The sequence below is a fragment of the Rattus norvegicus genome, chromosome 2 (assembly GCF_036323735.1).
Source record: "Rattus norvegicus strain BN/NHsdMcwi chromosome 2, GRCr8, whole genome shotgun sequence".
Taxonomy (NCBI): domain Eukaryota; kingdom Metazoa; phylum Chordata; class Mammalia; order Rodentia; family Muridae; genus Rattus; species Rattus norvegicus.
The window spans coordinates 185,466,752-185,481,528 of record NC_086020.1 but is presented as its reverse complement, the minus strand read 5'-3'; the positions used below and the strand labels follow the sequence as shown (position 1 = coordinate 185,481,528).

General features: G+C 42.1%; 1 protein-coding gene across 3 annotated transcripts in view; it reads left to right on the top strand.

Annotated features, from left to right (window-relative positions):
• Gabpb2 (GA binding protein transcription factor subunit beta 2) overlaps positions 1 to 14,777 on the top strand; it is a 39,892-nt gene that overhangs the window by 2,672 nt on the left and 22,443 nt on the right. For all 3 annotated transcript variants that reach the window (XR_005501120.2, XM_006232936.4, XM_227439.9), the window contains exons 2-3: positions 11,789 to 11,928; positions 14,168 to 14,335. Coding sequence is in view for 2 of the 3 variants with exons in the window: in XM_006232936.4 (XP_006232998.1) it covers positions 11,821 to 11,928; positions 14,168 to 14,335 (276 nt within the window). In the remaining variant the exon portion in view is untranslated. The remainder of the gene's footprint in view (positions 1 to 11,788; positions 11,929 to 14,167; positions 14,336 to 14,777) is intronic.

Here is a 14,777-nt window from a genome sequence, read left to right as displayed (position 1 = left end):
TACTATATGAAAGTACTGTATTTGTCTTCAGACACCAGAAGAGGGTATCAGATCTCATTACAGATGGTTGTGAGCCACCATGTGGTTGCTGGGATTTGAACTCGGGACCTCTGGAAGAGCAGTCAGTGCTCTCAACCACTGAGCCATCTCTCCAACCCCTAATTAATTAATTTAAATCGCCTGTGTTATTCTCTGGTCTTAGGGTTCTACCAGCCTTTATGTATGGGGAGGGAGAAGAATGACCCACCAGTCTCCCCATAATGCTCTTATTTTACTTAAAAATTTTTCTTTTGTCTGTGTGTGCATGCGCACATACACACCATGACTTTCATGCATGTGGAGATCAGAGGACAACTTAGAGGATGTGGGAACTGGGGATCCAACTCAGGACATCAGGTCGGCAGCAGATATCTTCACCTGCTAAAGCCATATATATATACATACACACATACATATACACACACACATATATATATACATATATATGCATATATCACTGTTCCCAAAAATTGTCATCTTACAAATGCATTTTAATTTATGTAGATGTTATAGGTTAAATCAGGAGTGACAGGGCAGCAGGAAAGGAGAGCCACAAAAAAAAAAAACCAAAACCAAAAAAAACAAATTTCTAGGAGATAATTTTTATCAGAATATAAATAGGAACCAAGGTTAGAAGACACGTTCCTGTCAAGTAACCAAATATGAGGACTGTTTTCCCACAGCTCTTGGCATTGGTTACTTTTAGAAGGTCCAGCACAAGTAACTTCACTCCCTTGTGGTTTGAAACATGGTCTTGTGACACTTGGGCCAACCTCCAGGTCACCATCATCCTGATTCAGTTTCCCAGAGTGCTGAGATTATAGGCAGATGTCTGTCATGCCCAGATGACTTCACTTTCATTGTGATACTTCCCCCTCATGCTTGTTTCTAAAGAGTTTTTTCTGAAGACAGCTTTGAAATATCTGTTGCTTTCATCTCAACTATCTCTCGTCACATGACAATCTGTCCACATTGGTCTGACCTGATCTCATGTTGGAAGAATGACATGTCTAGAGTTAGTAACCAATAAAACCTTCAGAACCACATTTAAGCATGAGGTATAAAAGGAGTGGCTTTTAGGTCAGGCCTGCCTGGAGCCTGTTTTTGTGTTTGAGTTCTATTTCTTCTGTGGGTTGGAGAAGTCCCAGCATCTCAGAAATGCTGCTCTCTGTCTTCTGTTGTATTTCTACAGAATGTTAACAGCCAACAATTAAAAAGCTTCATAGAAACACAATCAACAAGAACAAAAAGTTAATGAAAAGCAGCTTGAAAGTTAAGCATTGTTTATAGGGTGCTCCATGAGAGATCAGTGTCCAACACCTTTTCATTATTAGGAGGCGCTGCTTGGAGTGCACAGTGGTAGGGCACATCTAATTATCTTTTTTAAGGGACTAACTCATCAGTACAATTAGCACGTGAACCCAGGCCTGGGAACAGGAAGCACCACTAACAGTTCTAGGTTAGGGCCCTGCCAGCTTGGGTCCCCAGTAGGTATCCCCTGAACCGTGCACTTTAGAAATACAGCAGTCACGTGAGTACCTTTACGATGTAGAAGAGACAGCAACACTTAGCATCATTTCACAGAAGAACTGTACAGAAATCTCTGTATGTCAGCTCAGCTTTTGCCCATTAAGCAAAATTTAGGATCTTTAATTTCCTAGCCCTACCGCATCAACAAAATCAAACATTAGACCTTCACAAATGTAGTAGGAGTTACAGACTCATTTTTTCAATTATGGGGCCAATAGTGGAGACCCAGGTTTCAAAGAGCAGGATTACTCAAATGGCATGTTTCCGTATGAGTGCTCTTTCTGCGTGTACACCTGCATGATGTCAGAAGAAAGCATCAGACCCCATTATAAATGGGTGTGAGCCATTTTGAGTCATGTGGTTTTTTGGGAATTGAACTCAGAACCTCTGGAAGAGTACCCAGTACTCATAACTACTGAGTCACCTCTCCATCCCCAAACAGTATTGGTTTTATTTATTTGTGTGCTTCTGGGTGTGAGTGCATTCATAACTGTGGTGTGTGTGTGTGTAAGCCAAAGAACAGTTTTCCTAAGTCCAGTCTCGTCTACCACAGGGAGTCAAGAGATCGAACTCAGTTCCACCAGGCTGGGTCGCTTTTACCCACCGAACCTTCTTTTCTGCCAGTAAATAGTACTGGCTAAAAATACCAGAAATGAGCTAGGTTTGGTGGCCTTCCTTAGTCCCAGCACTTAGAGAGTAGAGGCAGGAGATCTCTAAATTCAAGGCTATCAAGGGCTGCCTATGAAACTTTGACCTTATAAGCGAAACCAAAAGAATCCCAGAAATGGCAAAAGAGTTTCATTGGCTATCCTACAAGTTGACAGTCCAGATATAATGTAGATTACATAATAGAGAACACTTAATGGTTGCCTTGCATGTTCTAAATTTGCATGTATTTAATTCTTCAAATGTCTACATTTGAAGAAAATGTTGCATTTGACATATTTTAGTCATAAATACATGGAGTATTAAATGTACTAAAATTACCTTAGAATAGTTGCTTGCAAAGTGATCATTAAAAAGACATAAATAGAAACTTAAAGGAACTCTGAGTTTTTGTTAAGATTGTTGTTGTTTTTGAGACAAGGCTTCTCAGTGTAGCAGTGCCTGCCTTGGATTAGTCCAGGCTGGCCTTGAACTCAGAGGTTCCCTGCCTCTGCCCACAGGCAAGATATTTTTCCTTTTTAAAGAATAAAGCTGGGGCTGGAGAGATGGCTCAGCGGTTAAGAGCACCCGACTGCTCTTCCAGAGGTCATGAGTTCAATTCCCAGCAACCACATGGTGGCTCACAACCATCTATAAAGAGATCTGATGCCCTCTTCTGGTGTATCTGAAGACAGCTACAGTGTACTTATATATAATAAATGAATAAATCTAAAAAAAAAAAAAAAAAAAAAAAAAGAATAAAGCTGAGGGGAAGGGGTTGGGGGAGAGGCCGGAGCCATGGCTTAGTGGTTAAGAGCACTGACTGCTCTTCCAGAGCTCCTAAACCTTTTTTTAGTAGAGAATTTTTTAAAAAGATTTATTTAATGTATGTGAGTACACTGTCACTGTCTTCAGACACACCAGAAGAGGGCTTCAGATCCCATTACAGATGGTCATGAGCCATCATATGGTTGCTGGGAATTGAACTCAGACGAGTTCACTGACTAGAAGAGCAGTCAGTGCTTCTAACCACTAAGCTATTTCACCAACCCCAAAATAATATAAATCTGTAAAGAAAAGAAAAAGGAAAAAAAAAGGCCGGCATCAAAAGGTGCATGTCTGTGCCGAGGCAGGCTGATCTCTGAGTACAAAGCCAGCTTGGTCTACACATTCAGTTCCATAACAGCTAGGGCTGTACAAAGAAACCTTGTCTCTGACATTTTGGTATCTTTCATCTGACCATCCATATCAAATGTTTTCATTCAAACATTACCCAGCATCATGGTTTGCAGTCAGAAATTGTGGTCCTTATGTCTCATGAGACTTGCAGCCCTTATACTGTGTTACATCAGCAACATCGAGAGGAAACTTCCTAGGAAGTTGGGGTAGTCGTCAGAGTCGTAAATGAATAAATAAAATGAAAAGTCAAAAAAAAAAAAAAAAAGAAACCTTGTCTCAAAACAAAAAAACAAATACAAGTTATTTTAAGACCAGATTTCACTGTGTAGCTGTGTGGCCTAGACACAGACCCACCTTTCTCTGCCTGTGCATATACACACTGTGTGCAGTGCTCATGGACACCACAAAGAGGGCTTCACAGTTCCAGCTCCTAGGGGTTGTAAGACACCTAATGTGTGTGCTGGGAATTGAACCTGGGTCATCTACAAGTGCAGCAACTGCTCTTCATCTCCAAACCATCCCCCTAGTCCTACTGCGCACTTCAGGTTTAATCATGTGCATGTGTCTGTGTTGGTGTGTGCTTTGTGAGCAGTACCTGCAGAGCTGAGAAGAGGTGTCTGGTCCATGCCATTGGAGTTCCAGGCTCCAAACTGGAGTTCCGAGAGAGCAGTGCATATGTTCAACTGTGAGCCGTCGCATTAGCACCTTGAGAAAAATTAATTAGTAGGTGGATTTGGGGGTGGGAGTGTACTTGCCCACAGTATTCAGGTGGAGGTGCCTGCTCGGAATAGAGCTCTAGTTGTCAGACCTGGTGGCAAGGTCATTTACATGCTGAACCATCTTGCTGGTCCCCAAGCGTTAGCAGCTCACTAAGGTATAAGATCTTGTTAATTTTATAATGTCCATATATACTTAGTTGGATATTGAAATATCTACTTTCTGGATTGAAGAGACCGGTCAGTGGTTAAGAGCATGTACTGATTTTGGTTTCTAGCAACCAAATAGGGTGACCCAAATCTATCTATAACTGCAGTTTCAGGAGACTGACTCCCCCTTCTAGCCTCCAAGAGCACACACCCACCCATACCACGAACACACAATTTTAAGAATAAATGTTAAAAAGATAATCCGCCCCTATAACATTACAACGAAATGCATTTCTTATTAGCAATTAGGCTAATAGCGATAGAAATAGGCTAATTAGCCCATTTCAACCGTAAGAGAATATATGTTCCATAGGGATCCAAGCCCAGAAACCATGCAAAAGCAGCTCTATGTACAAGCCAATTCTAAAATACATGGTTTACATTTACATTTTAAATTTACAAGCAAAAGCAGTTTAGAAATTTTCTGAGAGCCTGGCATAGTGGAGCACAACTTTAATCCCAGCACTCAAGAGGCAGAAGCAGGTGGATCTCTGTAAATTCAAGGCCAGTCTGGTCTACAGAGAGTTCCAAGACAGCCAAAGATAGATAATAGAGAGACTCTGTTTATAAAGACCACCAACAAATTCATTTTTCTATGCAATTAACTTATTTTAAAATTTAACCATCCTTTTTTTAAAATCAAGATAATAGAGTCTGTCTTGTGCAACACAAGCATACAGCGGATGTCATGCGCAGACCTCTTCTATTACGTAAAGAGTAAGCTGATGCGGATGGTTATTGTTACTGACTGTAGGGACTTTACCTCCTGTATTTTCCTTCATAAAGGGAAATTTATGAGCTAAGGAGAAGCTCCAAGAAAAAATGCTTGCAGGCAAACCTGAAGATCTGAGTTCAGTCCTGGGACCCATACGGTGGCAGGAGAGAACTGACTTCAGCAAGTTGTTCTGACCTCCACTATGTGTGCCCACACAGAGACACACATAGATACACACGCACAAACACATAGACATATACACATATATACAGAAAAAATAGATGTAAAAAGATGAAATAGTTCTGAAAAAGGAAACATAGCAATAATCCCACAAAAGGATTATTTTATTTGTTTATTTATTTTGTGGGGGCAGTTTCAAGACAGGGACTCTGTGTAGCCTTGACCATTATGGAACTTGGTCTATAGACCAGGCTGGTCTCCAACTCATATAAGAGATCCACCTGCCTCAGCTTCCTGGGTGCTGGAATTAAAGACGAGTGCCACTATCACCCGTTAAAAAGAATTTTTATGGGGTTGGGGATTTAGCTCAGTGGTAGAGCGCTTGCCTAGCAAGCTCAAGGCCCTGGGTTCGGTCCCCAGCTCCAAGAAAAAGAAAAGAAAAAAAAAATTTTATGTGCGTTACTTAGAGGCATTTCCATCAACATATAAGATTTTGTGTTTTGGTTTTTTTTGTTTGTTTGTTTTTTTGTTTGTTTGTTTTCTTTCAAGATAGGGTTTTTCTGTGTAACAGCCCTGGCTGTTCTGGAACTCACTCTGTAGACCAGGCTGACCTCGAATTCAGAGATCTGTCTGCCTCAGCCTCCCCAAGTGCTAGGATTAAAGGCAAGTGCCACCACCAATGGGTAATACAAAGGGCTTTTATGAGGCTAAGGATGCAGGATGGCAGAGTGCTTTGCCTAGCATGCACAAAGCTGTGGATTCAGTCCTCAGTACCACATAAATGGAGTGTGGTGTACACAACTATAATCCCAGCACTTGGGAGCTAAAGGCAGGGGAATCCGGATCTAGTGTGGATTACAGGAGACCCTGTCTCAAATAAATACATAAATAAAGAAATACATAAATAAATAAATACATAAATAAAGAAATAGCTTTAGTTATTTATTTTATGTATGTGAGTTCACTGTCGCTGTCTTCAGACACACCAGAAGAGGGCATCAGATCTCATTACAGATGGTTGTGAGTCATCGTGGTTGCTGGGAATAGAACTCAGGATCTCTGGAAGAACAGGCGGTGCTCTTAACCTCTGAGCCATCCCTCCAGCCCAGGGGTTTTTGTTGTTGTTTGTTTGTTTTTGATGTGCTTTCAGGTATCTTTCACGTACTCTTTTTTTTTTTTTTTTGGTTCTTTTTTTCGGAGCTGGGGACCGAACCCAGGGCCTTGCGCTTCCTAGGCAAGCGCTCTACCACTGAGCCAAATCCCCAACCCCCTTTCACGTACTCTTGACATAAAGAAGTAAAACTTAATTTCTTTTTTTTTTTTTTTTTTTGGTTCTTTTTCTTGGAGCTGGGGACTGAAAAAACTTAATTTCTTAAAATGGGCAGGTGAAGTTTTGTGATTTCAAGGCCAGCCTAGTCTACATAGTATGTTCCAGGCTCGCCAGGGCTACACAGTGAGAACCTGTGGAGGTGGAGGAGTCCTCTCATCCCTACTTCTATGGCTGGCTTTAAGTTTACTTTTCAAAGGAATGAAAATAAAATAAAAGCTGGGGAAGCAGTTTCAAAATCTGCCCTTAGACATTCACATTCATATCACGTATACACACCTCTTAAAGCAAGCATGTCAGAAATAATAATTTTAGCCCACAGTAACTTCGAAGAAAAATGGAAAAATGAAGTAGCCAGGGCCATGCTACTCAGTTATAGCTCAGGAACTCTGCACATAGATTAAGTTGTGCCCCATAATGCTCTAGAAACTGATGAGTTTACAAAAGATTTAGTCATCTAGAATTTCCCCAAAGGGCCATTAAGATAGTACAAACAATATTTTCCATGGTTACACAAATCACAATAGAGTTCTCAGCGTGCTTGCTGCTCTGTCTCAAACGGGAGAGCCATGAAAGACGGACATGCTTTAACCATCGTGCGTAGATTTCCAGATCCCTCAGCCAAACTCCAGATTCCTTCAAATGAGCTTTCAAAATGCCAAGGCTTGGGGCTGGACAGGTGGTTTGGTGGTTAAGAGCACTATCTGTTGGGCAAGAGGATCAGGGTTTGAGATACAGCACCCACATGGTGCTCACAACTGTGACTCTAGTGCCAAGGGATCCAGTGCCACTTTGCCTCTTTTGGTACCAGGCACACACACGTGGTGCACAGATATATATGCAGACACACACACACACACACACACACACACACACACACACACACACACACACACACATTTGACTAGGCTCCTATCTTAAAAGCAGTATGGAATTGAAACAACTTAGAACTACACAAAAAACCTACAGCAGAAAATTTCCAAGGACCAGGCTTTCGCAAGAGCCCAATACTAAGTCCAGACACTCATTCCCGCGCTTCATCAGATAGAGGTAAAGACAACCAGCACTGCAGATGAGAGCATGGAAGATAAAAGCCCCAGTTGGGCACCTTGACACATGCCAAGCGCTCCGGAGGCAGAGGCAGGCAGATCTCTGAGTTCTAAACCTGCCTTGTCTTCATATTTTCAGGAGAGCCAGAGGTTTGTAGAGAGTTCTGTCTCAAAGACGTCTCTGGACTAAAGTGACCCCAGCAGCTACTTGGTATCATTCAGTCTGTCCTCTTCATAGGGAATGAGTGGCTGACTTTTCTCCTAGCCATTTCTTGCCAAAATTGATGAGGCTTGGTGCCCCATCATCAGATATGTCAATTAAATGTGCCATTAATAATGAAAATCAGAAAAGGACTGATTCATGTGGCTACACTGGAAACAGAGCCAGTGACCGCCTGGGTCTGCTTTGGGGTTCTGATGTAACATGAGTTTTAGGTCCATATAAAGTGTGTATGTGTAACTGACTAACCACTCCTGGGTAAGCTGTGGCCCTAACCGCCATCATTGGCTCCAGTCTCCTACAAGGTGGCCAGACAAATCAGAACTGTGATCTCTTCCTGAGGTGACAACTCTTTCTGCCTGACACCTGAGAATTACTTGAAGTTCGTTGTCCCAGTAATCTGATAGAGGAGAGAGACACAACGTTTTGAGAATTTCTGTGATAGTTACACAGGGATTACAGGCATGAGACAGCAGGCCTGGCCACACCTAGTTTTTTAATAGCCTTTTTAGATGATGGCAGGTATTCTTTGATGCTGTACCAAAGCTTGGCAAGTGGTAATTTTTCTGTGGTCCATTCAGCCTCATGCATGCTAGACAAGCACTCTGCCATTGTATTACATCGCTCACAAGATATGTGGTAATTTCTTAAAAGTTAGTTGCAAGATTGATAATTTAGTTACCCGGTAAGACCCTGGGTTTTGTCCTCTGCGTTGGGGGGAGGGGAGAATAGTTGGAAGGGCTCGGAGAGGTGGCTCAGCAGTTAATAGTATTGGGTGCTCTTCTTGAGGACCCACACGGCAGCTCATAACCACCTATAAATTCAGTGCCAGGGGATCTGATGCCCTTTTCTGACCTTCAGAAGCTATTACATTCAGGTAAAAATACTCATAAATACAAGTGGTTTTAAAATTAATAAAATTAGTTGAAAAGAGAAATCCGAAGCTATATTAAAATAATGTTTTTACTATGTATAATTTTCTGTCATGGTTTTATTCTTGGCTGTGCTGGGACTTGAACCTAGAGCCTTGCACATAGCTGTTATTTTTACTATTCTTTAGTTTGAGGCAAGTCTCACTAAATTATCCAAGCTATTCTTTTTTTTTTTTTTTTTTTTTTTTCGGAGCTGAGGACCGAACCCAGGCGAGCACTCTACCACTGAGCTAAATCCCCAACCCCTACCCAAACTATTCTTGAATTCATATTATAGCCCAGACGGGTGTTGAACTTTTGCACCTCCACGCTTGGCTCAAACCCAGGGCTTTGTGCATGCTAAGCAGTCCTTGGTTTTTTTTTTTTCTTTTAATTAATTTATTTATTATATATGAGCACACTGTAGCTGTCTTCAGACACACCAGAAGAGGGCATCAGATCTCATTCCAGATGGTTGTGAGCCACCATGTGGTTGCTGGGATTTGAACTCAGGACCTCTGGAAGAGCAGTCAGTGCTCTTAACCGCTGAGCCATCTCTCCAGCCCTCAATTTGAGATGGGGGTCTTAGGATATTGCCTAGTTGGTCTCCAACTTGGAATCTTTGTATTTCATCCTCCTAGAAACCAGAAATACAGAGATTATAGGCCTTTGTCACAAGACCCTACTTTGAATTTTGTATTAATTTATTGGAGGAGTGGTTTATGAGAACTCTGAGGACTCCTTTCTGGAGTTACTTCTCTCCTACCATGCGGCTCCTAGGATGAAACTCAGATTGTTAGACTGGCAAGGTAGCTCATGGGTAACTTCTGCCAAGCCTGATGACCTGAGTTCAGTTCCTCGACAGTAGAGAGCCAGTTTTTGCAAGTTGTTCGCTGACCAACACACACACACACACACACACACACACACACACACACACACACACACACACACACACACGGGCAGGAAGAGAGAACGAGAAAAGAGAAAAGAAATTGAGACTAGCCCAGGCCTGTCTCGAACTTACTGTGTAGCTGACAGTGGCTTTGTGCTTCTCATCTGCTGCCTCCACTCCTAAGTGCTGGCATTACAGGTACATTCCTTCTTGCAGGGCAAGGATTTTCTTAAGTAGAACTTATCCCACCCCACCCCACGGCCCCCCCAAAGCACATAGCAATGATTATAGTAAGCTTACCTCATCACAATTTGATTTGGGCAAAGGCAACAGGAGTTATGCCTCCATAGTATTTTCACTAAGATTGCAACTGCTAAAAAATAAAGTCAAATGATGCCTTAGCATTATAGTAAAAAATAGTTTGGATTAAATGGACTCCTGTAAGGTTATAAGTGTATAAACCACACTTTTGATGCTGTCCTAAGCAAGTCATTGGCCATGCTGGCTGTGATGTCGCTTGCCTTAGTTCTCAGTATCTGAGAAGTGAAGGCAGGAGGGTCAAGAGTTGAAGGTCATCCTCAGCTACACAGTGAGTTAATGGCCAGCTTGAGTTGCAGGAGTTTGTGCCTAAAAGGAAAAGGAAAAATGTTGCTGTCTGTAAACTTTGATAGGCATTACATCATCTCACCATAGCTAGAAAACAAAAAGATTAACACTTGCAGTTCAGTTTAGAAAAGATACTGCTTAGTAGGGGAAATGCGAACTCCCAAGAGTGGGAGAGGTTCCCAGAGAGGAGCACTTGCATGTGCCCTGCCCAGTGTTCTTTTTAATTGTACTGTTGTTGTTTGTGTATGATGTATGTGTCAGAGGTCAGAGGACAACTTAGGGTCAGAATCAGTTCTCTTGTACCTGGAGTTCTGGGGATAGCACACAAGCCATCCAGCTTTCATAGAGAGCACCTTTCCCTGCTGAGCCACCTCACAGGCCCTGTCTGGTGGCCTTTATGTCTTGTGGAGGAATTCGATTGAGACTGAGGAAGCCTTCATTGGAATTGGTCAGTTTTGAACCAGTGGGGAGTTTACCTACCCTATACAGGTTCTCAGCCAGAGAAACAGTCATGGTCTGCTCAGAGAATCCATTCATGTGTTACAGGACTAGCTCATGGAGGAATGATTAACTCATAATTTCCTTCAAGCAACATTTTTACAAATAAGTACCCTGTGCCTTGCCTAGAAATCAGGTGCCTGTTTTGAACTGTATTCTTTAACGTTATCTTCTACCACTGGGTCTGATGATGAGAATCTATAATCCTAGTTACTTGGGAAGATGATCCAGGAAGATCACAAATTCTAGGTCTACCTAAGCTGTGGAGTGAGTTTTGGACCAGCCTGGCAAATTTAGCTAGATACTGCCTCAGAATAAAAAAAGGGGGTTGCAGGCAGGAGGGAGCCAGATATGGTGACACTAACTTGTAATCCGAGCACTTGGGTGGTGGAGTCAAGAAGATGAGAAGTTCACAGTCAGTGTAGGCTGCATGAGCTCCAGTCCCACAAACAAAAGCTTCTTTTTTAAAAAAGATTTATTTATATGATTTGTGTATATGAGTAGTACACTGTAGCTGTCTTCAGACACACCAGAAGAGGGCATCGGATCCCATTACAGATGGTTGTGAGCCACCATTTAGTTGCTGGGAATGGAACTCAGGGCCTCTAGAAAAGCAGTCAGTACTCTTTTTTTTTTTTTTTTTTAAGATTTACTCATTTATTATATATAAGTACACTGTAGCTGTCTTCAGACACACCAGAGGAGGGCATCATATCTCTTTACAGATGGTTGTGAGCCACCATGTGGTTGCTGGGAATTGAACTCAGGACCTTTGGAAGAGCAGTCGGGGCTCTTAACCACTGAGCCATCTCTCCAGCCCCCAGTCAGTACTCTTAACTGCTGAGCCATCTCTCCAGCCCAAAAGCATCTTGGAAACATATTTCACTGGGTATGAGCATCTGGAAGGTAAAGGAAGCAAGATTTTTGAGTTTCATGCTTTCACAGGCTACATAGTGAGTTCTAGGCCAACCTAGACAGCATGGCAAAACCACCATGTCTTAGATAAAACCAACACAAAGCCAGAAAACATAATAACAGACACCGGCTTTTCTTGTGTTTGAATTGCAGCTACCTGGAAACTTCTGTCTCTATGCATAAAGATGTCTCTGGTGGACTTGGGGAAGAGGCTGCTAGAAGCTGCAAGGAAAGGCCAAGACGATGAAGTGAGGACACTGATGGCAAATGGGGCTCCGTTTACCACAGACTGGGTAAGCTTAGCCAGTGGCCCAGTGGTTTCCCCAGTGTGCCGTGACCAGTCGCTCTCTTCAGTTCCTTTGTCATTCCTTCTGAAAGAAAAGATTTGTTTCACCTTAGTGTATAGGTTCCCTGTTGGTTTTCAATTTGAAGAGTCTGTGAATCTATAGGTAGTAATTGTAGCTTTTAAAAACTTGGGAGTTTTCCCTTTTACTTTTGATATTTTTGTTTGCAGATATGATAGTTCATGCCTTTAGCCCTTGAACTTGGGAGGCAGGGGCAGGAAGACCTCTTTGAGTTGGAGGCCAACTTGGTCTATATAGCAAGCTAAAGCTATATAATGAGACCCTTTGCCAAAAAAAAACCAAAGAAATAAATTTCTAAAAGTGACCTTCATATACATATACCTGTGTATACATGCATACACACACATATGCAAATAAATAGTATAGATACCAGGCGGAATGGTATGCATCTTTTATCCAAGCACTGAGTTTGAGAGGCCAGCCTGGTCTGAGAGCAAGTTTCAGGACATCCAGTGCTACATAGAAAAGAAAAACCCTGTCTTGAAAAACCAAAAAAAAAAATAAATAAATAAATAAATAAATAAATTTTTTTTGAGATAACGAACCTGTTAGCCAGCTTGCAGACCAAAGTGCTTCAGAAGATTTAGGTCTGTGTAATAATGTGGGACACCTTAGCATTCAGATTTCCTGAGCATTGACTGGTGTTATAATTTTTTTTTCTTTTCTTTTTTTCGGAGCTGGGGACCGAACCCAGGGCCTTGTGCTTGCTAGGCAAGCGCTCTACCACTGAGCCAAATCCTCAACCCCCTGGTGTTATAATTTTGACGATGGAGTGATTACTGTTGTGATATGAATACCTCATAACTTCAGGGTCCTACTGGTTCCTTTATTGTTTGTTTTGAGACAGGATCTCTCAATAAGCCCTGGGTGTCCTGGGCCTCTGTCTCACATAGTTCTGCCCGCTTCTGCTTCCCAAGTGCTAGGACTTAAAATTAAGCAAGGGCCACCTCGCCCACCTCAATATTCTTTTTTTTTTTGGTTCTTTTTTTTGGAGCTGGGGACCGAACCCAGGGCCTTGCGCTTCCTAGGCAAGCGCTCTACCACTGATCTAAATCCCTCAATATTCTTTTTGATACTTAAAAGAAAGGAAGATTGAACTGAGAACAGGGTTCCCAAAGGAGAATTTAGAGAAAGGACTGAAGGAGCTGGAGGGGTTTGAAACCCCATAAGAACAACAATATCAACCAACTAGAGCTTCCAGGGACTAAATCACTGTCCCAAGAAAACATAGGAATGGACCTATGGTTCCAGCTGCAGATGTAGCAGAGGATGACCTTGTTGTGTACCAATGGGAGGAGAAGCCTTTGGTCCTGTGAAGGCTTGATACCCCAATGTAGGGAAATGCCAGAGCAGGGAGGGGTGGGTGGGTGGGGAGGGGGAACAACCTCATAGAAGCAAGGGGGATTGGATATTGGGTTTCTGGAGAGGAAACTGGGAAAGGGGATAACATTTAAAATGCAAATTAAAAACTTCCAATAAAAGAAAAAAATGATAAATAAAGAAAGAAAGAAAGAAAAAAATGATAAATAAATAAATAAATAAATAAATAAATAAATAAATAAATAAATGAAAAAACCATCTTGTGAGCCAGGCTTTAAAAATCCTGTCTTCTAGTGAGTTTTATTCAGTAGCTCTATCTCACTTAGAATCATTATGCTTCCCAGCTATTTAATCTATGGCCCCTTTACCTTCCCATAAACATTCATTTTATTTATTTTATTATGTTTAATGATGTGTATCTGAGTATGACTGCATGGGGTATGTGCATGTGAGCCCAGATGCTCTTAGAAGTTTGGATGTTGGGTCACAGCAGCTATGGATCACCAGCATGGATGCTCAAAATCAGTGCTCTTACCCACTGGGGCTCTCTGCAACCCCAGTGTATTAATTCTTAGAGTCTATCTTTTTTCAGTCTATCTGCTCAGGAAGATTCTTTCTCCAAGAATGACTACTGTGGGGTTGGGGATTTAGCTCAGCGGTAGAGTGCTTGCCTAGGGAGCGCAAGGCCCTGGGTTCGGTCCCCAGCTCCGAAAAAAAAAAAAAAGAAAAAGAAAAAAAGAAAAGAAAGAATGACTACTGTATGATTCCTTTGTTGTTCCTATGTCTCTGCCCAGAAATGATACAGTTCTTCACATGGTAGGACTCAGTGAGTGTTATCTTTCCACAGCTTGGAACCTCACCACTTCACCTTGCAGCCCAGTATGGTCACTATTCCACAGCAGAAGTGCTCCTTCGAGCTGGCGTTAGCAGGGATGCCCGGACCAAAGTGGACAGGACCCCTTTGCATATGGCTGCAGCTGATGGACATGCTCACATTGTGGAACTACTTGTTAGGGTAAAACAAGAATAATGGTGGGAGCCTGGCGGTAGTGGCACACACCTTTAATAAATCCCAGCACCGGGAGGCAGAAGCAGGTGGACCTGTGTGAGTTCTAGGTCAGCCTGGTCTATGGCTCAAGTTTCAGGACAGCCAAGGCGACACAGAAAAACCCTGTCTTGAAAGACAAAGCAAACAAAAGAATAGTGGTTGGACTATGCTGTAAGACAGATGTTTCTTTGCTGCCCCCCATTTTTTTTCTTAAATAATGGTAGGAAAGTGGTCTGGAAAGACTTAGTGTAGGTGGTCACTGAGTTGCAAGTTTACTTATTTATTTATTTAAAGAATTTATTTATTTATTATATATAAGTACACTGTGGCTATCTTCACATATGTCAGAAGAGGGCATTGAATCCTATTACAGATGGTTGTGAGCCACCATGTGGTTGGTGGGATTTGA